Source organism: Sus scrofa, chromosome 5, assembly GCF_000003025.6.
Source record: "Sus scrofa isolate TJ Tabasco breed Duroc chromosome 5, Sscrofa11.1, whole genome shotgun sequence".
Lineage (NCBI taxonomy): Eukaryota > Metazoa > Chordata > Mammalia > Artiodactyla > Suidae > Sus > Sus scrofa.
In genome coordinates, this window is record NC_010447.5 from 18580537 (window position 1) to 18607286 (window position 26750).

The window sequence follows — 26750 nt, forward strand, 5'->3', positions numbered from 1 at the left end:
CCCACTGAACAAGGCCAGGGATTGAACCGAGTCCCCATGGATACTAGTTGGGTTCTTTACAGCTGAGCCACAAGGGGAACTCCTCAAGTTCTAAGTTTATTTCCCAATCAGTAAGAAAGAGACACCATATTATCTATAGGTATTAGTTACCAGTCTTGCTGTGAGTGACTAAAGGTAAGTTCTTCCTGGAAGACGCCCAGGGACCTTTGTCCAGACAGCTCTGATCACCTACAGGGGTGGGGGAAGGGAGAGCAGAGAGAAGAGAAGAGCCTGCTAAGAGGTCATCACCAGGCCAGATATCAGCATCAGAGCAGTGCTGGGAAAAGCCCTCTTGGAGGCAAAAGTCTGTGAAGCTCCTGCCCTCTCTCATCTCCCTGAGCACCCCAAGAAGGCACAAACAGGGTGTTCCAGGGCCTTTCCCCAACAGGAACCACCCACTCGCCTGGGCTGGGCGACAGTGAAAACTTCCGGAAGAAGAGAGAAGTCAGGTGTCTTCTATGAACTTCAGCTGGCTTCTCAGGCTCCCCGGGAGGAAGGGCAAAGCAGGAAGGAGGGGTTTGTGGTTGGGGCGAGTCAGATGGTCCACCCCTAGACGGAAACTGGGGGTGGAGAGGCCCCAGCCCGGCCCACACTAGTCTCCCAGCTCCAGGCTGGGCCTCAGAGGCCAGCAAACCCCACCCGCTCCTCTGGGCACCTCGTGGCCCTGGCGGGTTTGTTTATGAATCCAGCTCCCTCCTCCTCCAGACCGGCCCTCTGCCCGCCCTCAGGGTGGCCCCAGTGTTGTGGGAGGGGGAAAGCAGGCCAGCCCCCCTGCCCACCCCTCCCCTTCCTTCCTCCGGCCTCAGCTGTGGATGCCTGGGGAGGGCAAGTCCTTTCCAGGGACCTGTTGAGCCGGTCGGGGCCATTCGCCTTGCTGGGAGTTGGAAACTGGGGGTGGAGTAGCGCTCTCCTTGCATCTGGACTCTGGAGGGGACTCAAGGGCTTCTTGTCCCAGGGGAGGAAGGAGAAAGAGCAACTGCTTCATTTTTGGTTAAAACAGGAACTTTCTTTTTTTTTTTTAAAGGCTGCACTCCCTTGGGGTACAAAGTTCCGGGTGCAGGTGGGGGTGGGGGTGACTGGAGACGGTACCTTGGCAGTAAGCGCCCGGCTTCCTTCCAGGTCTGGGGAGCTGAGGAGCCTAAGGGCTTTGGATATTTGGAAGGGAGGGAAACGTTTTGATTATGTGTTTGTTTCGAGCTGGAGTCCCTGGGGGTCTGATGAAAGGTTCCGTGAAGCCCTCAGCTGGTTCACTGTGGGGTCCAGACTCCTCTCTGGGCCTCCCGGGTGTCTCCAGCCTGCTTCCTCTGGCTTCCAAGAATGCGGATGGACCTCGGCATTTAGTCTCTCAGCAGTTTCTTTCTCTTCCCCACCAGGCCTCAAATCACCTCTGCTTTTCTTTGCCGGAGGGTCTTCAGGCTGCAGGGGCTCATTTGGGTTTATAGTCAGGCCTGTCTTCTTGCAGGCCTCTTCAGAAAAGAGAATATTCAGGAAGGCTGGGCCCGAGGTCAGCTCAAATAATAATCAAATGGTGTTCTTGACCCTGCCTCCCATGTCTCCCAGGCTTTCTTCCTCCTGCAGCACCTTCATGACCACCAGAGCCACCAAATGGAAGAAGGCCTTCCTTCCAGGTACCGTCTAGGCTGGGATGAATCGCGGTGCTTCTCCGTGAAGGAAACGAAGCTGGCAAAGATAATACAGAATGAATCATCTTAAATAATTATAGTAATAATAGCAGTAAAGAATATCTGGAAGCTCCCCCATACCTCCCTGGGTTAAGGATCCCTTGTTGTCACTGCTGGGGCTCTGATTACTGCTGTGGCCAGGGTTCTATCCCAGGCCTGGGAACTTCTGCCAGGGGACAGAATATCTGAGGGGACAGCAGCAGGGAGTGGGTGCAGAAAATATCTAACCCTTCCAAGATTAGGAATCCTTCCTTATCAACAGGTTCTGGGCGTTTCTTCTTCTTCTATTCCTTCTTCCTCTTTTTTATTTTTCTTTTTAGGGCCCCCACCTGTTGCATATGGACTTTCCCAGGCTGAGGGGTCAAACTGGAGCTACAGGATCCTAAACCCCCAGCGTGAGGCCAGGGATCAAACCCGAATCCTCATGGGTATGAGTGGGGTTCGGAACGTGCTGAGCCACAATGGAAACTCCCTGGGCTTTTCAAACAGAAAGAAACCTGACTTGTTAGAGTTCTTTTCTTAGTTTCTTGCCTTCCAGGATCCTGAAAAGTTTGAGGGATGTGTGATGCTCTATTTAGCTTCTCCAGTCACCATTGCCCTTCAAATGACCTGAGCCTGCACGATGTGAAAAATCTAGGTTTGTTTCCTTGTTCAGAGTACTAGAAAGTGTATTAGACTGCTGAGACATTATTTTTTTGTCAGGGACTATTTTTTTCTTCCTAGGCTCCTTTATCCTAGAGAGAGAGGACAGGTAAACAAAATTTTAGCTGTAGTTGAAAGCTTACTGGATGGGAAGTTTACAATGATGGTATAAAAGGAGAATTTGGGGTTTTTTCTTTTTACCTTCCAGTTTCATCCAGTTATAATTGACATACAGCACTGTACAAGTTTAAGATTACAGCATAATGATTTGACTTACATACATCGTGAAATGATTATCAGGGAATGATATAAATTTTGGACATTTAAAAAATCTTAAAGTTAAAAGAATTATTTTTTTCAGGTTTTCTTTTTGATTGTAATATAGTTGATTTACAATGTGTTCACTTCTGCTGTACAACAAAGTGATTTCGTTATACATAACTTTTCATCCTTTTTTTTTTTTAAGGGCTAAACCCATAGCATATGGAAGTTTCCAGGCTAGGAGTCCAAACAGAGCTGCAGCTTCCTGACGGCCTTCACTACAGCCGCAGCAACACCAGATCCAAGCTGAGTCTGTAACCTACACCACAAGCTCACAGCACTTATTCTACTGAGTGAGGCCAGGGATTGAACCCGCATTCTCATCGATACTAGTCAGGTTCATTTCTGCTGAGCCACAAAGGGAACTCCCATTTTTTTAAATATTCTTTTCCACTATGGCTCATCTCACGTGTTGAATATAGTTCCCTATGCTATTCAGTAGGCCCTTGTTGGTTTTTTGGCTGTACCATGGCACAGAAGTTCCAGGGCCAGGAATTGAACCATAGCAGTGACAATGTTGGCTCCTTAACCCACTGAGCCACCAAGGAACTCCTGTGTCACATTTTATTTTATTTATTTATTTTGTCTTTTTAGGGCCCCACTGGTGGCACATGACGGTTCCCAGGATAGGGGTCAAATAGTAGCTACAGCTGCCAGCCTACACCACAGTGAGCCTCGTCTGTGACTTATACCACAGCTCATGGCAACACCTGATCCTTAACCCACTGAGCAAGGCCAGGGATCGAACTTGGCATCCTCATGGATTCTAGTTAGATTTGTTACCGCTGAGCCACAATGGGAACCCTTCCTGTGTCATGTTTTATCTTATTTTATTTATTTATTTTAGTCTTTTCAGGGCCACACCTTCAGCATATGAAAGTTCCCAGGCTAGGGGTTGAATCAGAGTTGTAGCTGCCGGCCTACACTAAAGTGGGATCTGAGCCGCGTCTGCCCTACACCACGGCTCATGGCGACACCAGATCTTTAATCCACTGAGTGAGGCCAGGGATCAAACCTTTGTCCTCATGGATACTAGTTGGATTCTCTAACCACTGAGCCATGACAGGAACTCCTGTGTCATATTTTTAAAATTTTTTTGTATTTTGTCTTTTTAGGGTTGCACCTGAGGCATATGGAGGTTCCCAGTTTAGAGGTCTAATTGGAGCTACAGCTGCCAGTCTACACCACAGCCACAGCAACACCAGATCCAAGCCGTGTCTGCGACCTATACCACAGCTCATTGCAACGCTGGATCCTTAACCCACTGAGCGAGGCCAGGGATCGAACCCGAAACCTCATGGTTCCTAGTCAGATTTGTTTCTACTGTGCCTGGATGAGAACTCCATTCTGTGTCATATTTTAGAATCCACATGTATGGGAGATCATAAGGCATTTGTCTTTCTCTAACTTACTATGATGATCTCTAGTTCCATCCATGTTGCTGCAAATGGCATTATTTTGTTCTTTTTAATAAGAGCAGAGTTTCAAATCATTTGTGTATTTTAATTTGTAAAATGTTCCAGTTACCAGATTGCTATGTGGGAAATTGCTAAGATCAAAGAGTAGCTTCAAAATCAGGTTAACTTGTAAAAGTAGCTTCAAAATCAGGTTAACTTGTAACTCTTAGCCTTCAACCAATTGAAGGCTAAGAGTCAGTCTTTGGCATTATAATATCTGGAGACCTAATCAGGATTTTTGGGACTAGGCAGGCTTCCTCTTCCATTTATCAAGTGTTTATTCCAGGCCTTGAGGATACAAAGTGGAAAGGCATTGTTCTGGCCCTCAGGCTGCTTTGTCTGGTTGAAGATGTGATTTTTAGTTTTTTGTTTTGTTTTGTTTTCTTAGGCCCACTGTATGTGGAAGTTTCCAGGCCAGGGATTGCATCTGAGCTGCAGCTGCTACCTAAGCCACTGCTGTGGCAACACCAGATCCTTTAACCTAGTGCACTGGGCTGCCAGATCCTTTAATCCAGTGCTCTGTGCTGAGGATAAAACCCGTGCCTCTGCAGTGACCCTAGCCAATGAAGTCAGATTCTTAACCCACTGCAGTCACAGCAGGAACTCCAGTGCATATATGCTTCCTTTTTTTTTTTTTTTTTTTTTTTTGCTTTTTAGGGCCACACTTGTGGCATATGGACTAAGGCATGACTGCAACCTACACAACAGCTCACAGCAACACTGGATCCCCGACACACAAATTAAGATCGAATCTGAATTCCCATGGATACAAGTTGGATTCATTTCCCCACAAGGGGAACTCCAAGTGCATATATTCTTATGAGTGGTTTAGAAGGAGACTGTCAAATAATCCACATTGCTTTTAAACACAGTCATTAGGAGTTACTTAAATGATTTCACAAATGGTTACAAAGACTGACTTAAAATAAGTTTATTCATTGTTTTTTGCTTAGCCTAAAGAAAATTAGTTCAGGTTTTCCCAGATGAATTGGACAAGATGGGTGATGTCCGTTTTCTCTCAGAAACTATCAATAAACAAGCTATGTTTCTCACTTTTTAGGGCCCTGCTGGTTACACCACAGCCACAATTTCTTAAATTGGTTGAAAGGATTAAGTTAGACATACAAAAGCCTTGTTCAGAGGACTGCTCCACAGTATTAGTTCCTCCTCCCTTCCCCCCAGCCTGGGTGTGGCCTTTTGCTAAATACACTAAACAGCTGTTGGAATCTCCAGAGCTTGGTTTACAAAGATGAGTAATGCAGCTTCTTCCCTCCAGGAAGTTTCTTTCCTTCTGGAAGTTTCTTCACTCCAGTTTCTCCCCTTAGTGTTTCTTAAACTCTTAATTTCAGGACCAATCCCTTGAATAGCTACTGAAAAATGCATATTCTCAAGCCCTAGCCCAGAGAATCTAATTTATTAGGTCTTAGACAGGGTCTGGGGATCTACTTTAAAAAAAAAAAAAAAAAAGCAGCCTGGAGCTTCCTGGTGGCCTGGCCATTAAGGATTCAGTGTTGCCACTGCTATGGCTTGGGTTCCATCCCAGGTGGGGAATTTATGCAGGGGCCAAAATTAATGAATAAATAATAAGGCAACCCAGAGGATAGGATAGATATCCTGATATTATGAGAAACTTTCATATAGGGAGAGATGCTATTAATTGAAATGTAATGAGATGTTTTATAATAAAGTCATACCAGAGGATTATGCTATTTGAGCTGTCTTGGAAGTATGGGCAGGATTTTTTTCTTTCATGACCTAGAAGGTAACAATAAGTTTTTTTTTTAATAAAAATCTTTTTATTAAGCTCATTTTTTTTTTTTTTTGTCTTTTGTCTTTTTGTTGTTGTTGTTGTTGCTATTTCTTGGGCCGCTCCCGTGGCATATGGAGGTTCCCAGGCTAGGGGTTGAATCGGAGCTGTAGCCACCGGCCTACGCCAGAGCCACAGCAACTCGGGATCCGAGCCGCGTCTGCGACCTACACCACAGCTCACGGCAACGCCGGATCGTTAACCCACTGAGCAAGGGCAGGGACCGAACCCACAACCTCATGGTTCCTAGTCGGATTCGTTAACCACTGCGCCACGACGGGAACTCCTTAAGCTCATTTTTATAAATGGTTATACAAGGCATTGTTTTATTGACTTAAGGATTCATAGAAGACTTTTTGTGGGCCTATTCTGGCTTGGAATCTGACACTACATCTCAGCTTGTGATCCTGAACAAGTTACTTCTTAGCCTCCATATCTTCATTTACAAAATACATACTGTCTCTAATACTAACATCTTCCTTAAGAGAATGACATAAGGAATGCCAAGATGCCTAGATGCCCTAGGTACCTAACGCTGTAGGAATTCACCTTTTTTTTTTTTTTTTTTTTTGCTTCTTAGGGCCTAACTTGCTGCACATGGAAGTTCCTAGGCTAGGGGTCAAATCGAAGTTGCAGCTGCCAGCCTAGGCCAAAGCCACAGCAACGTGGGATCCAAGCCATGTCTGTGACTGTACCACAGCTCATGGCAAAGCGCGATCGGATCCTTTACCCACCGAGCGAGGTAGGGAATGAACCCGCGTCCCCATGGCTCCTAGTCAGTTTCATAACCCACTGAGCCACAATGGGAATTCCAACATTCACCTTCTTCAGGCTTTGCCCAAAGCAGTAGAGGCCTCAGTTTTCGGGAATCCATACTTTAAGACATGATAGTAATATGGAGAAGTGCCGAGTTGTAGATAATGAAGTGGCAACATAGAACCTACAAGGGCGAAAGAGAATGGCTTTATGTTATTGACAGGCCACGCAGGCTGCCTCCACCAAAACTAGGGTAAAGGAGAGGCAGAATGAGTAGCCAGAAATTCAGGTGTTTCGGGAAAAATCACCTCTAACCTTTGCAGTTGCAAAAAGCAGGCACTCTATCTGGCTACTTGCTTTATGTTTAAACGTTATTTACAATTACGGGGTAGAGGCAGGGGCGGGGGTGGGGTAGCAGCTTACAGGACCTCGAACTCCAGGAAGTCCTCCAACACTCTTTAGCCTCAAAAGCAAGCTCTCGAAGAGTTAACCGGCCTTAAGTAGCTATCAACTTTGGGGGAATTTAGTAAAATGGCGTTTGCTGGAGTCTCACAAAGACCTTGCAAATTGGTCAGTGCGTTATTAACCTACTGTATGAGCGCCCTCGCCAGATCTCCTTGCGCCAGCACCCACAGGGGTTACACCATATTCTGAGGCATCCGCCTGCCAGTCCGCCCACCGCGGAGGGGGGAGACCTGAGAGGTACTTTTAAAAGCGGTTAAGTGAAGACTCAAACAAGCCCTGATGTCGAGGAAGAAATGCGACGCGCCGCGGGGCTCGGCCCTGACACTTGTTGAATTGCAGGGCTCTGCTGAAGCCTTGCCACCTAATCACGGTAAAGACGTCCCCAGAGGAGGGCCAAAATGGCGACGGACTCCTCTTGGCACAGCCCTGTTACCTCCCCGACAACTGGCGCCTCTAGTAACGCCCATTGGCCAAGCCGGAGGCGGTGCCTGGCTTCCCTCGCTGCCTCATTGGGCTGAGTGACTGAAGCAGCCGCCAATTCTCCCCTGCCTACTCCAGGTTCCCGCCCTCACAGTTTAAGCAGCATTCAATTGGCTTTTATTCACGTCAATTTGTGTCCTAGCGCGTCTCTTTTCAGTGTTAATCCAATCATAATTTTCCTGGCCGCCCGCCTGATTTCTGATTGGTTTTGATAAGCTTCATCCTATCCCATTCCTGTCTACTTTTTACCACCTCCCACCAGGACTTTGCCCAGGCTTGCCCAGGGTTTTGGTTGGTCGCTGTTCTGTCATTCCAATGAAAACCCTTCCTATCCCTACGTCTCAGCGAGCCCGCCTGGCAGTTGACTGGTTTCTCTCCAAGCCTATCATCTCTAAATCCCGCCTATCTTCACTTCCTGCACCTTTCATTGGCTTTTAAAACTGAGAGGGCGCCCTTTTTGGGCGGACACCACGCACGCAACTTTGTCTTACACGCCTTAGAGAGCAAACGAGTCTCGCCATTGGGTAATTTGCCTGTCTTTCTTTTGCAAGTCCCTCCTTTCACCCTCCCTTATTGGGCGGGGCAGCAGTGGAGGGGCGGGGCCTAGGCCGGGCTTGTGGCGCGCTGCTCCCTCCTCTTTACCCCCCCCTCCCTGTCCGGTCCGGGTTCGCTTGCCTCGTCAGCGTCCGCGTTTTTCCTGGCCCCCCCAACCCCCCCGGACAGGACCCCCTTGAGCTCGTCCCTCAGCTGCCACCATGAGCGGTAAGGATGAGTCCACTCCAAGCTTAGGGGTGGGAGGGGAGTGAGGGGGCGCGCGCGAGGGCCGACCGGGCGGTCCCCGCCGTGAGGGGGGCGGGCGGGAGGCGGCGGCGGCGGCCTTGGTCCCGCCCGGGGCGGAGGGAAGGGAGGGAGAAGGGGCAGTGGCGGGGCCTCGGAGGAGGAGGGGGATGGGCCGCCCGCCCCGGGGGAGGGGGCAGCGTGGCCTCGCCCGCCCCCTGCCCGCCCCAGCCACGGGGGACGGGCCTTACCCCCCACTACTCGGCCGCCCGCCTGAGGCTCCTCCTGCCGGGGGCTGGAGCCGCGGGGGCGGCCCGAGCAGTGCAGGCCCCGCCCGGGCCAACCGCCTCCCTGGTCCGCCCTCTGGTCGCCGCCGGCCCCAAGGCCCTCCTCCCCCCACCCCCCGAAGGTTACCCCTCCCCCCCGTAGATTACCCCTCCCCCTACCGTCCCGCCCTTTCCACGCCCCTCACCCCGAAACCGCCCTTTCCTTCTAGGGCCCGCCCTCTGTCCGCCCCGAAACTCCTGATTTCTAACCCCTGGACCTCTTTAGCCCCTTTCTAGTATTCACAAATGTTCCCCCCTACAAAACTTTTTATCTCATCTTTTCTCCTTCCCCTTCCTTTCCTCTTGTGACTTTCTACACTTGAATTCTTCCCTTTCTCCATCTCCTTTGACCCTAATTTGAGCAAGCTTTCCATCCACCCACATGTTTTATGCCTTATCTATATTTCTCCTTTTTTTCCCCGCAGGATACTTTTAAACTCCTTCAACATGTCCACGGACCCTTACATTGTCTATACCAAAAGCACCTTTTCATTGTTTTCTGAGTTTAATTTTGTACGAGGGAGAACTGCGGCCCAGTTTTGGCACCAAGGGGCCCAGTTCAGGTCTTCCTAGCCCTACAGCTGTCTCTTCTTCCCCAATCCTTTTTTGTTTGTTTGTTTAAATACTGGGACTTTCACCTTCCTGTTAGTCATTTTTGTTTGGTCCTAGTCTTCCTTACCCTTCTTCATTTTATCTTTTTTCTTTCCCCAACTTTAAGTTATCTTTTAATTCTTTTTAGACCAAGATCACTCCATGGATGAAATGACAGCTGTGGTGAAGATTGAAAAAGGAGTTGGTGGCAATAATGGGGGCAGTGGTAATGGTGGTGCCTTTTCTCAGGCTCGAAGCAGCAGCACAGGCAGTAGCAGCAGCGGTGGAGGAGGAGGAGGGCAGGTAGGTGATCATCTGGACAGAGTGGGCATCGTGTTGAGAGGATGTAGATATTCTTAGATGATTGTCTTTTCACAAAAAAATTTTTAGGAAAGGGCTAATTTACAGATAGGGAAGTAAGTACAGAGACAAGTGACTTGGAGATCCCCAAAGATGAGAATTTCAAATTTCAGCAGTGTAGATAGGTTGGCTTTTTGTTTGCTTGGGGGGGGCACTGTTTTGCTGTTTATTTATTTATTTTGGGTTTTTTTTACTGTTTATTTTTTTCTACTGCCCCCAGGGCTGGCAGCTGGTGTCACTAAACTAATCTCTTTCCTCTCCCTTATTTTTGGCCAGGAGTCCCAGCCATCCCCTTTGGCTCTGCTGGCAGCAACCTGCAGCAGAATTGAGTCACCCAATGAAAACAGTAACAACTCCCAGGGCCCAGGCCAGTCCGGGAGCACAGGTGAGCTTGACCTCACAGCCACACAGCTCTCCCAGAGTGCCAATGGCTGGCAGATCATCTCTTCCTCCTCTGGGGCTACCCCTACCTCGAAGGAACAAAGTGGCAGCAGTACCAATGGCAACAATGGTGGTGAGTCTTCCAAGAATCGCACTGTCTCTGGTGGGCAGTATGTCGTGGCTGCCACATCCAACCTGCAGAACCAGCAAGTCCTAACAGGACTGCCTGGAGTGATGCCTAATATTCAGTATCAAGTAATCCCACAGTTCCAGACGGTTGATGGGCAACAGCTGCAGTTTGCTGCCACTGGGGCCCAAGTACAGCAGGATGGTTCAGGTCAGATACAGATCATACCAGGTGCAAACCAACAGATCATCACAAATCGAGGAAGTGGAGGCAACATCATTGCTGCTATGCCAAACCTACTCCAGCAGGCTGTCCCCCTCCAAGGCCTAGCTAATAATGTACTCTCAGGACAGACTCAGTATGTGACCAATGTACCAGTGGCCCTGAATGGTAATATTACCTTGCTACCTGTCAACAGCGTTTCTGCAGCTACCTTGACTCCTAGTTCTCAGGCAGTCACGATTAGCAGCTCCGGGTCCCAAGAGAGTGGCTCACAGCCTGTCACCTCCGGGACTGCCATCAGTTCTGCCAGTTTGGTATCATCACAAGCCAGTTCCAGCTCCTTTTTCACCAATGCCAATAGCTACTCAACAACTACTACCACCAGCAACATGGGAATTATGAACTTTACCACCAGCGGATCAACAGGGACCAACTCTCAAGGCCAGACACCACAGAGGGTCAGTGGGCTACAGGGGTCTGATGCTCTGAACATCCAGCAGAACCAGACATCTGGAGGCTCACTGCAAGCAAGTCAGCAAAAAGAGGGAGAGCAAAACCAGCAGACCCAGCAACAACAACAAATTCTTATCCAGCCTCAGTTAGTTCAAGGTGGACAGGCCCTCCAGGCTCTCCAAGCAACGCCATTGTCAGGGCAGACCTTCACAACTCAAGCTATCTCCCAGGAAACCCTCCAGAACCTTCAGCTTCAGGCCGTTCCAAACTCTGGCCCCATCATCATCCGGACACCAACAGTGGGGCCCAATGGACAGGTCAGTTGGCAGACTCTTCAGCTGCAGAACCTCCAAGTTCAGAACCCACAGGCCCAGACAATCACCTTGGCCCCAATGCAGGGTGTTTCCTTGGGGCAGACCAGCAGCAGCAGTACCACCCTTACACCCATTGCCTCAGCTGCCTCCATCCCTGCTGGCACAGTCACTGTGAATGCTGCTCAACTCTCCTCCATGCCTGGCCTCCAGACCATTAACCTCAGTGCATTGGGTGCTTCGGGAATCCAGGTGCACCAGCTTCCAAGCCTGCCCTTGGCTATAGCAAATGCCTCAGGTAAGAGTTCAGATCTTTTGCATTTATTTCCAGAGCTACCTAGCATCTCAGCTGAAACTATTGAGTCTAAAGAACGAAGTAGAACCTTTTGAGGGTAACACTTTCTTGAGGGCAAGTCAGAGAAGTAGCAATGATTTTCTTTAAATCATTTGGAACTGACTTAATGGAAACTTTTCCCCTTCAGTTAATCTGATGAGAAAGGAGCACTTCTAGGCAGTGTCCTTGGAGTCTCTATACTTCCAGTGCTTTTGATGCTCTAGAGCAAGGATTGGCAAACTTTTTCTACAAAGGCCCAGATGGTAAATATTTAAGGCGTTGCGGGCCACTTATAGTCTCAGTTACATGTACTTTTTTGTTTGTTTATAATCCTTTAAAAAGAAGGTAAAGTCATTCTTATCTTGAGGGCTTTACTTGGCCTGAGGGCTCATTCCTGTGGAGAGGAATCGATTATAAACTTAAGGTTGTTAAGTCATCAGGTATTTCTCATGAACCGTAAGCAAGGGAAAAGTAATGATAATGGATTCCAAAGGATTTTTCAACAAAATAACTTTCCTAGTTAATCTTTAGTCAACCAGAATAGCCTACCTTCTGAGCAAGCTGGTTAATCAGGGTTTAATTTTTTCAAGTCTTACTTACCCTGAAAGTACTAATGTTTATTTTTGTTTTTTTACAAAATGATTGTTATTTTTTTCCATTATAGCTGGTTTATGGTGATCTGTCAATTTTCTACTGTACAGCGTGGTGACCCAGTTACACATACATGTATACGTTCTTTTTTCTCACATAATCATGCTCCATCATGAGTGACTAGACATAGTTCCCTGTGCTAATGTGTAGTTTTAATACGCTTCCTAGGTGATTTTGATATTTCCTAGATAAGAGAACCATTTCCTGGACTGCTTCGAAAGTAGTATAGTGCAAGGAAGGGAGAAAAAGGGAATGGGGCCTGGAATGAAGTGGGGAGGTAGAAGTGAGAGGAGTTGGGAATAAGGGGGCAAGGGGGCAAAAGTCTGGAAAGAGGTATATATGTATCTGTTGATGTTACTATTCAGTCATTTATTTTGAACTACGTTCACTATTGGTTAATTTGAAATTTAAAACATCTGTTTATAAAAAGATGGAAGTTATTTAGAATTTATCACCTTAAATTCTGTCGTGATGTAGCTAATCTTTAATAAAGCACAATAAAGATATATATCTGTGTGTATACACTTTTATACTAAGGCATGATATATGCAGTTTATAATGGGAAATAATTTAATACCACTGAACTTAAACTTTTTTTTTTTGAATATGTGTGGGCTTATTTTTTACTTTTATTATGGAGTTCTCATCCCATTTAGACTGGTTATTATGTAAGAGAGGATAACAAATAGGCAACCATTATTTCCTGCCTCCTGCAGTTTAGGAAGATCTCTGGTGGGGAGGTCTGCTCAAATTCCCTAAATTTCTTAGATTCTTTGTAGTATATTTAAAACGATTACATTTGAGCCTTAACAGACAGTAATTTTCTTAGTGAATTGAAGATCTTGGGATAGAAAGTTAGAGCTAGAAGGGACCTGAGGAATCTCTCCATACAACTGTCTTATTTTCTAGATGAGGATTTTGAGATACTGAGAAGCATTTAAGTGATGAAACTACTTGCTGTTAGTTCTCGTCTGAGGAATTACCTGTTTTAACTTGGGACATGAGAGATCCTTTAGATTGTTAAAAATGTCTTAGAAAAGATATCTGTGTTTCTTTGAAATTTAATGTTCTAGAACTGGCAAGTGTTTTATAGGTTAAAAATTATGAGAGTAGAAATGGAGTAAGTTTAATAAAAACTAAATGCAACAGCCTGGAAAATAAGACACTGGGTAATCTACATTGTGTGTTGGTTTCCGTTTTGGTTTTAGGTTGTTGTATCTAGCAATTTTACTCTTCAGTGGATAGCAAAGCTGAGATTGTGCTAGTTAGTAATAATTTGGATCCTTGCAATTTTTAAAAGGTTTATAACTTAAGCTCTAAAGAACAATCATGAGACACTCATTGCTAAATCATGCACTGGGAAGTCTGCTATTTAATATGTCATGGGATAGGGCTACTTACCTGTTATTGATGGTCTAGAAAACGCATGCCTTTCTATAAGCTAACAACAGCTTGATGTTCATGAAGGAGAGAATGAGGCTCTAAAAGGCCATTTTGTGAGAGTTGAGATTGTTTGCTTCATCAGTAGTAGATTCTGAAGGTAAAAATTTCCTCCTTTCTGGTTAATTATAGTTGTGGAGTGTTTTTTTTCCCCCTTTCAATTGATCTGACTTCATCCTTAATAAAAGATAATACAGTCATTTCCTGGAAGCTTAGTGCTCTTAAGTTGTTGCCTGGCTGCTACAAAGCATCTCATTTTATCCCCTTTTCTGGTATATAGTCATTTTATTGGAAGAACTCAACCTACTGGCAAGAGCCTTAGATGTGAAGTCATGTTGTAAGATATAGATAGATAGGTAGAGAGTACTCTACAAAGTGAGGCTTGGTTATTACATGGTGTGGAAGACTGCAGCTTCCATGGTGTTTACTTTGTTTACATTTATTTATTTTTATTTTGTTTTATTTTGGGCCACAGCATGTGAAAGTTCCTGGGCCGGGGATCAAACTTGAGCCACATAAGCCACCATGCTGGATCTTTAAGCTGCTGCACCACCAGAGAACTCTTCTACATTTATTTTTAAAAATCATCTTTTAAAAATCTTCCAGGAGTTCCCGTCATGGCACAGTGGTTAACGAACCTGACTAGGAACCATGAGGTTGTGGGTTCGAGCCCTGGCCTTGCTCAGTGGGTTAAAGATCTGGCATTGCCGTGAGTTGAGGTGTAGGTTGCAGACTCGGCTCGGATCCTGTGTTGCTGTGGCTCTGGCGTAGGCCAGTGGCTACAGCTCCGATTAGACTCCTAGCCTGGGAACCTCCATATGCCACAGGATTGGCCCTAGAAAAGGCAAAAAGACAAAAAAAAAATTAAAAAATTAATTAAAAAAATAAAAATCTTCTAAGCAGTTCCTGCTGTGGTGCAGTGGGTTAAGGATCCAGCATTGCCACTGCTGTGGCATATAGGTTGTAGATGTGGCTCAGATTGAGTCCCTGGCCCAGAACTTCCACATCCCCCATGTGCGGCCAAAAACAAAAACAAAACAACAAAAAACCCCCAAACAAACAAATAAGTAAATACAAATCTTCTAAGCTCTCCTGTTGACTTTCACTTTTTTTTACTTGTTTGCTGAATATACAGGTAAAGGCCCAAATTTAGAACCAAAATAAGCCAGCCATCTCTATTCCTGTTTTTCTTGGCTCTGCCCCGGGTGAGTGTTAGTGAAGAAAGGACCACCCAGTAAACTGAGTTTAGTTTCCAGACAGTGAAATGATCTATGGGCTCTTAGTTTTTGTTGTTGTTAAGTTAGCAGCTTTTTCTTTCTTTCTTTCTTTTTTTAATCAATATCTTTTCTCCTTTATCAGCACCTTTTCCTCTCATTTTGGTGTTGTACTCTTGTAGTTTTTTTTTAAGTTTAAAGCTTCAGATTTTTTTTTTCAGCCACTGCTAGATCCAGAAAACTTTTCCCCCAGGTTGGGGGGTGGGGGCAGTGACTTTGAAAGACTGAGTTTGGAAGACTTAGTGGGAGTTCTGCCTAATAAAGAGTGCAGGGCTTGGCTTTGGCAGGAGAATAGAACATATTTCCTTGATGGCTATAATTCACTCAAGAAGCAAATTTCAAGCACTAAAAATAAAAATTTCACATCTGCTTGGTTTTATCGAGGTCAGGAGAGTGTCTCTTAGAAGTTAGGTTGAATGTGATACCAGAGTTGGTTTGCCAGCAGTGTCACTAAACTTGGGGTCAGATTGCTGAGTTCTAATTTGTTAAAAAAGTTGTATTTTAGACTAGTTAGTGCATTTGAACATTAGTGATAAGTAAGTTTAGATGATTTAAATGTTCAAAATTATCATTCTAGTGCAAAAAGATCACATAAGAGAATTTTCTATTTTAAAATAACATACTTTTATTAAATATAACAAATGTTTCTGCATCATTTGCTTTCTTTAATATTGTATTTGCTTCTTAGCATGATTTTATGTGTTTTTTGAATGAGTTCAGTTTAAGTAGAAAAGGTCTCCTTTAAAACTTAAGATGCCTTGATTGATTTGAAGACTGAAAAGGCAGTCTTCAGACCTTTTCAATTGCTCCTATTTATTCATTCCAGTGGCTTTCTGTCAATGACGTCATTGCAAAAATCACGTTGCATTGTGTAATGTGGCCATTTTAGTTCTTAATTAAATAACAAGAGCACAAGAATGACTAGTGTTGCAGAAAAATTTAGTATCTGATCTGTTCTCCTATCTCCCTTTCCCTTTAAGTGTTCTTTGTAAAGCAGTGTGTAAATCTTGCTACTAAAAATTTAGTTCTGCTCATTCCTTCTAATTGTTTTAAAACATTTCCCTCCCTGAAAATGTTTTAAAATGTAAGATGAACATTCGTAGAAAAGACTTATTACATAATGCTTTATGAGTTACTGATTGGGTGTCTGTAAACATTAATAGTTAAAAATTGTCAATTTGCTGTTTAATTGAAAAACAAGCATTTTTCATATTTCTTACAGAAGGTTTGTTGCAATAGTACTAATTCCTTTTTCTAACATTTAGCACTATTACAGAAGCCTTGGTGTTCTGAAGCATTATTTTCTTTTATTAGTGAGTTTTATTACATTTACAGGTGTACAACAATCATCACAACCAAATTTCTTAGCAGTTCCATCCCATACCCTCAGTGAATCCCCCTACCGCCGAAAGCATTATTTTATTTTAATTTTTTTTCTTCTGGGGCCGCTCCCGAGGAGTATGGAGGTTCCCAGGCTTGGGGTCTAATCGGAGCTGTAGCCGCTGGCCTACGCCAGAGCCACAGCAATGCAGGATCTGAGCCACATCTGTGACCTACACCACAGCTCACAGCAATGCCAGATCCTTAACCTGCTGAGGGAGGTCAGGGAACGATCCCACAACCTCATGGTTCCTAGTCGGATTCGTTAACCACTGCACCACAATGGGAACTCCCCCATCAAAGCATTATTTTAAAAGATATAGGTCCACACTATGCCTACATTGTTAATACTATGCTGGATTTTAAGAATTGGTACCCGTAGAAGACCCTGAAAAAAAAATTTTTTTTATTACTCAAATGAAGTTATCACATCTGTAGTTGTGTAATGATCATAACAATCCAATTTCACAGGATTTCCATCCCATAACCCAAGCACATCCCCCACCCCCAAACTGTCTCCTCTGGAGACCATAAGTTCTTCAATGTCTGTGAGTCAGTATCTGTTCTGCAAAGAAGTTCAAGTCTGTCCTTTTCTCAGATTCCGCATGTCACTGAAAGCATTTGATGTTGGTGTCTCATCGTATGGCTGACTTCACTTAGCATGATAATTTCTAGGTCCATCCATGTTGCTAAAAATGCTGGTATTTCGTTCATTTTAATGGCTGAGTAATACTCCATTGTGTATATGTACCACATTTTTTTTTTTTTTTTTTTTTTTTAGCAGTATGCTTTATTGACAACACAAATGTGTGAATTCATCATTTCCTTTTTTAGGTATAGAGCTAAAGGCACAGGGGGTGTCTTAGTTTTTTTTTTTTTTTTTAATTTTTTTTTTCCCACTGTACAGCAAGGGGGTCAGGTTATCCTTACATGTATACATTACAATTACATTTTTTTCCCCCACCCTTTGTTCTGTTCTGTTGCAACATGAGTATCTAAACAAAGTTCTCAATGCTATTCAGCAGGATCTCCTTGTATATCTATTCTAAGTTGTGTCTGATGTACCACATCTTCTTGATCCACTCCTCTGTCGATGGACACATAAGTTGTTTCCACATCTTGGCTATTGAAAATAGTGCTGCAATGAACATTGGAGTACATGTGTCTTTGCAAGTCGTGGTTTTCTCTGGATAGTTGCCCAGGAGTGAGATTGCTGGATCAAATGGTAGTTCTATGTTTAGTTTTCTGAGGAATGTCCATACTGTTTTCCACAGTGGTTGCACCAATTTGCAATCCCACCAACAGTGTACTAGGGTTCCTTTTTTTCCACACCCTCTCCAGCACTTATTGTTTGTAGACTTTTTGATGATGGCCATTCTGGCTGGTGTAAGGTGGTACCCCATGGTGGTTTTGATTTGCATTTCTCTGATTATGAGTGATGTTGAACATCTTTTCATATGTTTTTTAGCCATCTGTGTGTCTTCTTTGGAGAACTGTCTGTTTAGATCTTCTGCCCATTTTTTGATGGGGTTGTTTGTTTTTTTGGTATGGAGCTGCAGAAGGTGGACCCTGAAAAAATTTTTGAGGAAAGTTTGCAAATCTTGGTAGTAATTTGAATGTGTACTTCTCTCCAGTGTTTTAAAACTGAATGGGTTATGGAAACCAAGCAGTATTACTTGTTTCATAAGTTTGGATGTGCCTGTCTAATTTACTGTGAATCCTTCTCACCCTATATATATGTACAAAATAAATAATAATTTATTGATTTTGAAGAAGGGGTCAAGAACAAAGACTTGCCCTTTACAAGATGAGAAAACAGTTAAAAATCTAAATCTCTGAAGTTCCTGTTGTGGCTCAGCAGTAACGAACCTGACTAGTATCCATGAGAAATGGGGTTCTATCCCTGGTTTCGCTCAGTGGGTTAAAGGATCTGGCATTGCTCTGAGCTGTGGTATAGACTGGCGGCTACAGCTTCGATTTGACCTCTAGCCTGGGACTTCCATATGCTGCGGGTGCAGCCCTAAAAAGACAAAAAAAAAAAAACCCCAAAACCAAAAAAAAAAACCCAAAAAACAAAAATCCTAGAAAATCTAAATCTCTGAAAAAATTTTTAAATGATAAATATTTGCTGCAAATAGAAGTTACTGTTGTGGCTCAGTGGGTTAAGAACCTGACTAGTATCCATGAGGATGCAGGTTCAATCCCTGGCCTTGCTCAGTGGGATCCAGCGATGCTGCATGCTGAGGTGTAGGGTAACAGGTGTGGCTTGGATTTGGTGTTGCTGTGACTGTGGTGTATGCCTGAAGCTGTAGCTCATGTTTGACCCCTAAGCTTCCATATCCCAAGGATGCCGCCCTATAGTGGGGAGAAAAGGAAAGTTTGTTGCAGATAATATAAATAAGGTTAAATGCTATTGAGATGTATCTTTTCAGATTATTCCATTTGTTCTTCATTGACTTGGCCTTGTGGGCTCGGAAGCTGCAGCTCTTCGCAAATGTAAAACAGTTAGTTCCCACCAAGGTGCAGCAGGTTAAGGATCCGGTGTTGCTACAGCTGTAACATAGGTCCCTGCAGCTCAGATTCCTTCCCTGGCCCAGGAACATTCATATGCTATGGGTGTGGCCAAAAAAAAAAAAAAATAGTTAAACCAAACTATCAATTCTACTAGCGGTTAAACTGCAGGTTGCTGGAGCTGGAAACTCTCATCCCCTCTAATCCTTTTGACAACCTCAGGTGTAGAAAGATTCGGTGACTTGCCAGAGGTCACTGACAAAATTTACAAAGTGACTATCTTTTGACTTCAGATGAGTAAGTATCCTTTCCACTATACTACTATATCTTTTTTTGGTAATGATTTTTATTTTTTCCATTATAGCTGCTTTACAGTGTTCTGCCAATTTTCTGCTGTACAGCAAGGTGTCCTAGTCACACATACATGAATACATTCTTTTTTCTCACATTATCATGCTCCATCATAAGTGCCTAGGTATAGTTTCCAGGGCTATACAGCAGGATCTCATTGCTTATCCATTCCAAAGGCAGTAGTTTGCATCTATTAACCCCAAATTCCCAGTCCGTCCCACTCTCTCCCCTTCCCCCTTGGCAACCACAAGTCTGTTCTCTATGTCCATGATTTTCTTTTCTGTGGAAAGGTTCATTTGTGCCATATTTTAGATTCCAGACATAAGTGCTATCATATGGTATTTGTCTTTCTCTTTCTGACTTACTTCACTTAGTATGAGAGTCTCTAGTTCCATCCATGTTGCTGCAAATGGCATTATTTCATTCTTTTTTATGGCTGAGTAGTATTCCATTTTGTGTGTGTGTGTGTGTGTGTGTGTGTGTGTGTGTGTGTGTACCACATCTTCTTAATCCATTCATCTGTCGATGGACATTTAGGTTGTTTCCATGTCTTGGCTGTTGTGAATAGTGCTGCAGTGAACATACAGGTACATGTGTCTTTTTCAAGGAAAGTTTTGTCTGGATATATGCCCAAGAGTGGGATTGCTGGGTCATGTGGTAGTTCTATGTATAGTTTTCTAAGGTACCTCCACACTGTTTTCCATAGTGGTTGTACCAGTTTACCTTCCCACTAAGAGTACAGGAGGGTTCCCTTTTCTCCACACCCTCTCCAGCATTTGTTATTTGTGGACTTATTAATGATGGCCGTTCTGACTGGTGAGAGGTGGTATCTCATGGTAGTTTTGCTTTGCATTTCTTTCATAATCAGTGATGTTGAGCATTTTTTCATGTGCTTGTTGGCCATCTGTATATCTTCTTTGGGAGAAATGTCTATTAAGGTCTTTTGCCATTTTTCCATTGGGTTGTTGGCTGTTTTGCTGTTGTTGTATAAGTTGTTTGTATATTTTATTTTTTATTTATTTTTTTTTTTTTGTCTTTTTTTTTTTTGGTTGTTGTTGTTGTTATTGTTGCTATTTCTTGGGCCGCTCCCGCGGCATATGGAGGTTCCCAGGCTAGGGGTTGAATCGGAGCTGTAGCCACCGGCCTACGCCAGAGCCACAGCAACGCGGGATCCGAGCCGCGTCTGCAATCTACACCACAGCTCACGGCAACGCCGGATCGTTAACCCACTGAGCAAGGGCAAGGACCGAACCCGCAACCTCATGGTTCCCAGTCGGATTCGTTAACCACTGCGCCACGACGGGAACTCCTGTTTGTATATTTTAGAGATTAAGCCCTTGTCAGTTGCATCATTTGAAACTATTTTCTCCCATTCTTTAAGTTGTCTTTTTGGTTTTTTTTTTAATGGTTTCCTTTGCTGTGCAAAAGCTTGTCAGCTTGATTAGTTCCCATTGGTTTATTTTGGCTTTTTTTTTTTTTTTTTTGTCTTTTGACCTTTTAGGGGCCACCCGTGGCATATGGAGGTTCCCAGGCTAGGGGTCTAATCGGAGCTGTGGTTGCCGGCCTACGCCAGAGCCACAGCAACTTGGGATCCGAGCCTCGTCAGCAACCTACAGCACAGCCCACAGCAATGCTGGATCCTTAACACACTGAGGGAGGCCAGGGATCGATCCTGTAAACCTCATGGTTCCTAGTCAGATTGATTCTGCTGTGCCATGACGGGAACTCCTATTTTTGCTTTTATTTCTGTTGCTTTGGGAGACTGACGTGAGAAAACATTTGTAATGTTGATATCAGAGAATGTTTGCCTATATTTTCTTCTAGGAGTTTAATAGTGTCTTGTCTTTTAAGTCTTTAAGCCATTTTGAGTTTATTTTTGTGAATGGTGTGAGGGTGTGTTCCAGTTTCATTGATTTACATGCGACTGTCCAGTTTTCCCAGCACCACCTGATGAAAAGACTGTGTTTTTTCCCATTTTATAGCCTTGCCTCCTTTGTCAAGATTAATTGGCCATAGGTATCTGGGTTTATTTCTGGGTTCTCTTTTCTGTTCCGTTGGTCTGAATGTCTGTTTTGGTACCAGTACCACACTGTCTTGATTACTGTGGCTTTGTAATATTGCCTGAAGTCTGGGAGAGTTATGCCTCCTGCTTGGTTTTTGTTCCTCAGGATTGCTTTGGCAACTCTGGGTCTTTTGTGGTTCCATATAAATTTTTGGATTGTTTGTTCTAGTTCTGTGAAAAAAAAATAACATGGATAATTTGATAGGGATTGCATTGAATCTGTAGATTGCTTTGAGTAGTATGGCCATTTTTAAAATATTAATTTTTCCAACCCAGAAGCATGGAGTATCTTTCCATTTCTTTGATTCCTCTTTAACTTCCTCAGGGAGTTTCCGTCGTGGCGCGATGGAATCGAATCCGACTGGGAACCATGAGGTTGCAGGTTCTATCCCTGGCCTTGCTCAGTGGGTTAAGGATCTGGTGTCCCCGTGAGCTGTGGTGTAGGTTGCAGATGTGGTTTGAATCTGGCATGGCTCTGGCTCTGGCATAGGCTGGAGGCTACAGCTCCCATTCAACCCCTAGCCTGGGAACCTCTGTGTGCCATGGGTGTGGCCCTAAAAAAAAAAAAAAAATTTCCTTGATTAGTATTTTATAGTTTTCAGCATATGTCTTTCACCTCCTTGGTCAGGTTTATTCCCAAGTATTTGATTTTTTTGGGTGCAATTTCAAAAGGTATTGTATATTTCTAATATTTCATTGTTAGTATACAGAAATGCAACTGATTTCTGCATGTTAATATCCTGCTACTTTGCGGAATTTATTGATCAGTTTGAGTAGTTTTGGGGTTGAGTACTTTGGGTTTTCTGTATATAGTATCATGTCATCTGCATACAGTGACAATTTTACCTCTTCTAGTTTGGATACCTTTTATTTCTTTTGTTTGTCTGATTATTGTGGCTAGGACTTGCAATACTATGTTGAATAACAGTGATGAGAATGGGCATCCTTGTCTTGTTCGATTTTAGTGGGAAAGCTTTCAGCTTTTCTCCACTGAGTATTGTATTTGCTGTGGGTTTGTTGTAAATAGCTTTTATTATGTTAAGGTATGTTCCTACTTTCTTTTGTTAGAACTTTTCTCAAGTCTGAAAATAATGTTTTTGACCTAGTTCAGTTAAATTTGTAACTTAAGACAAATAGTAGGGAAAAAAGAAGCAAAAGGCATGGTTAATTATCCTCTTTATAAACTTAGTTATGAATCAGAATTTGTTGTAACCAGATCAGTTAATTTGAATTTAATCTGTAATTAAATGAATTGTAAATGATATGATCAGTACATTAGAAAGGAAGGAGCAAAATGACAAAGGAATCCGACACATAAGTATTCGCTGTTGAAAACATGAAAGTCAGCTGTGTCATTGGGGTGGAGGGGTATTACTCTCCCTTCTTTCTTTTTTTTTCCCTACAATCAGGAAGATGTGATCTATTTCCCTGACCGTTCCTTTCTTTTTTGTTTTTTTTTGGTCTTTTTAGGGCTGCACCCAAGGCATATGGAGGTTCCCAGGCTAGGGGTCAAATCAGAGCTGTAGCTGCTGGCCTACACCACAGCCACAGCAAGGCCAGATCCTTAACCCACTGAGTGAGGCCAGGGATCGGAACTTTAGTCCTTATGGATGCTAGTCAGATTTGTTTCCACTGAGCCACGATGGGGACTCCTCCCTTCTTGTTTTTTTTTCTGATGTGTTTGAGACTTTATTTATTTATTTATTTGCTTTTTAGGGCCGCACGTGCAGCATATGGAAGTTCCCAGGCTAGGGGTAGAATCAGAGCTGGGAACTCGCAACAATGGGCCATAATCTTATTTTTACTGAATACTATAAAAATCTTTTCCATAAATAATGATAAGTATACATCTGCATCATCACTTTAAATGATTGGGAATTCCATAGTATGTTTGAACTAGGGTATACTTAACCCTACTAATGGTACTTTTTTTTTTCCTCTTCAGTGTTATAAGCAATGCTTTGGTGAACATCCTTGTTCATACTTTTTAGATTAAAATTCTGTAAGTGAATAATTCTACTCCTGAGTGTATTTTTCCTTTTTTCAGGGCTGCTCCTGCAGCATAGAGAAGTTTCCAGGCTAGGAATCAAATAGGAGCTACAGCTGTCAGCCAGTGCCACAGCCACAGCAACACAGGATCCAGGCCACTTCTGTGATCTTTACCACAGCTTATGGCACACCAGATCCTTAACCCACTGAGCAAGGCCAGGGATTGAACCTGTATCCTCATGGTTACTAGTGAGATTTTTTTCTACTGAGCCATGGTGGGAACTCCTTAGGTGTATTTCTAAGAGAAATGAAAACATATGTCCATGCAGAATCTTATACACAGATGTTTGTAGCAGCACAATTCATAATAGCCAAAAGGTGGAAGTAACCTAAATGTCCAATAGATAAACAAAAGTGATATATCCATTTCATAAAAAGAAATGAAGTAGTGGTACATCCTACAGTATGAGTGAACCTGGAAAACCTTCTGCTAAGTTAAAGAAACCAGACCAAAAAAGGTCACATATTGTATGATTCTATTTACATGTTATACCTAAAATAGGAAGATCCATATAGTAGTGGTTGCCAGGAAGTGGAGTGAGGGGAGAATGAGGAGTGATTCTTTAATGGGTATAGGAGTTTTTCAGAGGTGATGAAAGTTTTGAAAATAGAGGGAAGTGGTAGTTGCCCAATACTGTGAAGGCACTGAGTGCCAATGAATTGTGTACTTTAAAATAGGTTTTTGAGGAGTTCCCATTGTGGCTCAGTAATAGCAAACCTGACTGGTATCTATGAGGATTGGGGTTCAATTCCTGGTCCTGCTTAGTGGGTTATGGATCCGGTGTTGTCATGAGCTGTGGTGTGGTTTTTATACCTTTGTGTTTTGATATTTACAACTAAACTGGATTTCAAAAAGCTAGCAATTTATTCTTCCATTGATATTAATCTTTACCAATATGATGTGGAAAAAAGATTCTTGGTTTAATTAGCCTTGTCTGATTATTAGAGAATTAAATATCTTTTTTAAATTTGCTTTTGTTTTCTCTTGTGAGTTGCCTGTTTTTATTTTATTATTTTTGATACTTTGTTTTATTATCTTTTCCTTTATGAAACTTTTAATATTTTCCCTCATTACTACTTGAAAATTTTTTTCCTGATTATCCTCATATTCTTACAGATGAATTGGACACATTTTGTCAGTTTCCCTAGTAAATTTTTCTGGAATTATTTTTTGGGTTTTTTTGGCGGTTCCCATGGCATGTGGAAATTCCTAGACCAGAGATCGAACTCACGCCACAACAGTGACCTGAGCCACTGCAGTGACACAGCCGGATCCAAGGGAGCTCCTGGAATTTTAATTTTGATTGACTCCTACTGTATTTGCATTATTTTCTTATTGATCCTACGCATTTCTTGCTAAGTTTAAACTTAGTATTTTATAGTTTTTGTTGCTATTGCAAATAGAATCTTTTTTCCATTTTATTTCTTTTTTTTAAAATATGTATATTATAGTTTTCTTCCATTTTACTTCTAACTGGCTCTTATTTGTATGTAGGAAACCTATCGACTTACGTGCATTAGTTCTTTTTTTTTTTTCTTTTGGCTGCACCCGCAGCATATGGAAATTCCTGGGCCAGGGATCAGATCTGAACTGAAGCTGGGACCTCTGCTACTGCTGTAGCAATACTGTATTCTTAACCCATTGTGCCACAGCAGGAACTCCATGCAGTAATTTTTATAGTGGCTGTCTTAACTGTCTTAACATTCATTGCATAATCAATATTAAAAGAATAGGAAACCAACAGATAAACTATTTACAAAACAAAAACAAAAAAAGAACAGAAATCTCAAAATACATTAAATACATTGCATATATTTGAATTTGTCATTACCATATTAAGGCAAAAGTTGAAGGAAACCAGTTTAGGGAAAAGAGTACGCAGATGCATAGATGAGCACCTTTATATTTTCATGGCATAACATTTCCATCTTTTATCCTTTTATCATATTGTTGTTGGCAGTTTAAAGCTATGGTGTTTCATAATACTAGATATAAATGGGAGTATCCGCTTTTAGTATTTATCTATAATCTGAACAAATTCTGACAATGGGAAGTCTAGTTTTTATATTAAAAAGTTACCTTGGAGGAGTTCCCACTGTGGCGCAGCAGAAACGAATCCTTCTAGTGTCCGTGAGGATCCAGGTTTGATTCCTGGCCTTACTCAGAGGGTTAAGGATCCGGTGTTGCAGTGAGCTGCAGTGTAGGTCACAGAGGTGGTTCGGATCCTGCATTGCTGTGGCTGGGAACTTCAACCCTTAGCCTGGGAACTTCCATGTGCCCTGTGGGTGCAACCCTAAAAAAAAAAAAAGTTACCTTGGAGTTTATGCTTAGGGAGGAGTTAAAATATCAGATTACTGTATCAGATTATGTAATTGTACTAGGGGCATTACTCATGCATAAATTTAGAGAACCCTGTTATTAAAAGATACCCAACATGTAAGTGCCTATTTAACATGATCACATCAGGGATCTCAGGCTAGTATGGATCTGAAGAGTTACTTTTTTTATATATATTTAAGGCTGCACCCAAGGCATATGGAGGTTCCCAGGCAAGGGGTCCAGTTGGAGCTACAGTTGCCGGCCTTTGCCACAGCAACACAGTATCCGAGCCGCATCTGTGACCTACACTACAGCTCATGGCAACACCAGATCCTTAACCCACTGAGCAAAGCTAGGGATCGAACCCACAACCTCATGGTTCCTAGTTGGATTGTTTCTGCTGCACCACGATGGGAACTCCTGAAGAGTTACTTCTTTAATATTCAGATTTTTATGCTTAATTTTATTGTATTCTGATTACAAATAGGTAAAGTTTATTTTGTGTAGATAAATAGTGATTGAGGGGAAGATGAAAAAGTGATAATGGTTAACTTCTTGGGATGGTAGGATTTTGGATATTTTCATTCCCTTTTTGGTTTCCATTATTAATAGTACTATAAATATTTTTTAGAATCTTATAGAACATGATAGATGGATACTATTCATTTTTCTTCAGGCTCTACTAGAGAAATTAATTTGGTCTTATTAGTAAAAGACAGTCTCTAGGATACTTGAGTTTAAGGCCCTTATCTTTCCTATGTACATCTCTACTTTGCTTCAGCATTCTTGCGTGCTTTTATCATCACACAGCATCTCCTTGTTGTACTTTATCCAGGAAATTTTCTGAAAACATGAGATCTTATCCACACTCTTTCTTTCTCTTTTCAAAACTACACTGCATTCAGAACAGTTATTTCTGCATTGCTAATCACCCTCAAGCTATTTTTAATAGGAATTACGTATAATTGAAGACTTGAATGTGCTTATTCTTTTTCAATGATAAATCCAGTGGTTAGAAACAAAATGTTAGACTACTGTGCATTTTATTCTTTGTTTTACAGTATTCTTTTATTGCTGCTGTTTTAGACATTAATGATTGAATTTGATGTTACAACTCCTCTAGATAAATTCGAAAGAATATACTGTTCGTAGTAAGGGTACGTGTATAGATGGGAGAAAAA

General features: G+C 42.8%; 1 protein-coding gene and 1 long non-coding RNA gene across 3 annotated transcripts in view; one reads left to right on the forward strand and one right to left on the reverse strand.

Moving 5' to 3' along the window:
• On the reverse strand, window positions 5476-8100 carry LOC102163309. The gene is made up of 3 exons (XR_002343962.1): window positions 7128-8100; window positions 6771-6888; window positions 5476-5896 (listed from the first exon to the last, which is right to left on the reverse strand). It is a non-coding gene; the product is annotated as an uncharacterized LOC102163309 (long non-coding RNA).
• SP1 (Sp1 transcription factor) overlaps window positions 8227-26750 on the forward strand; it is a 44415-nt gene continuing 25891 nt past the window's right edge. Inside the window, exons 1-3 of one of the 2 annotated variants that reach the window (XM_005652567.3) lie at window positions 8227-8411; window positions 9492-9646; window positions 9980-11495. In XM_005652567.3, the coding sequence (XP_005652624.1) occupies window positions 8405-8411; window positions 9492-9646; window positions 9980-11495 (1678 nt within the window). In that variant the 5' untranslated portion in view covers window positions 8227-8404. Of the gene's footprint in view, window positions 8412-8913; window positions 9316-9491; window positions 9647-9979; window positions 11496-26750 lie in introns of those variants that run through there. The other variant, XM_005652569.3, reaches the window with a different exon arrangement.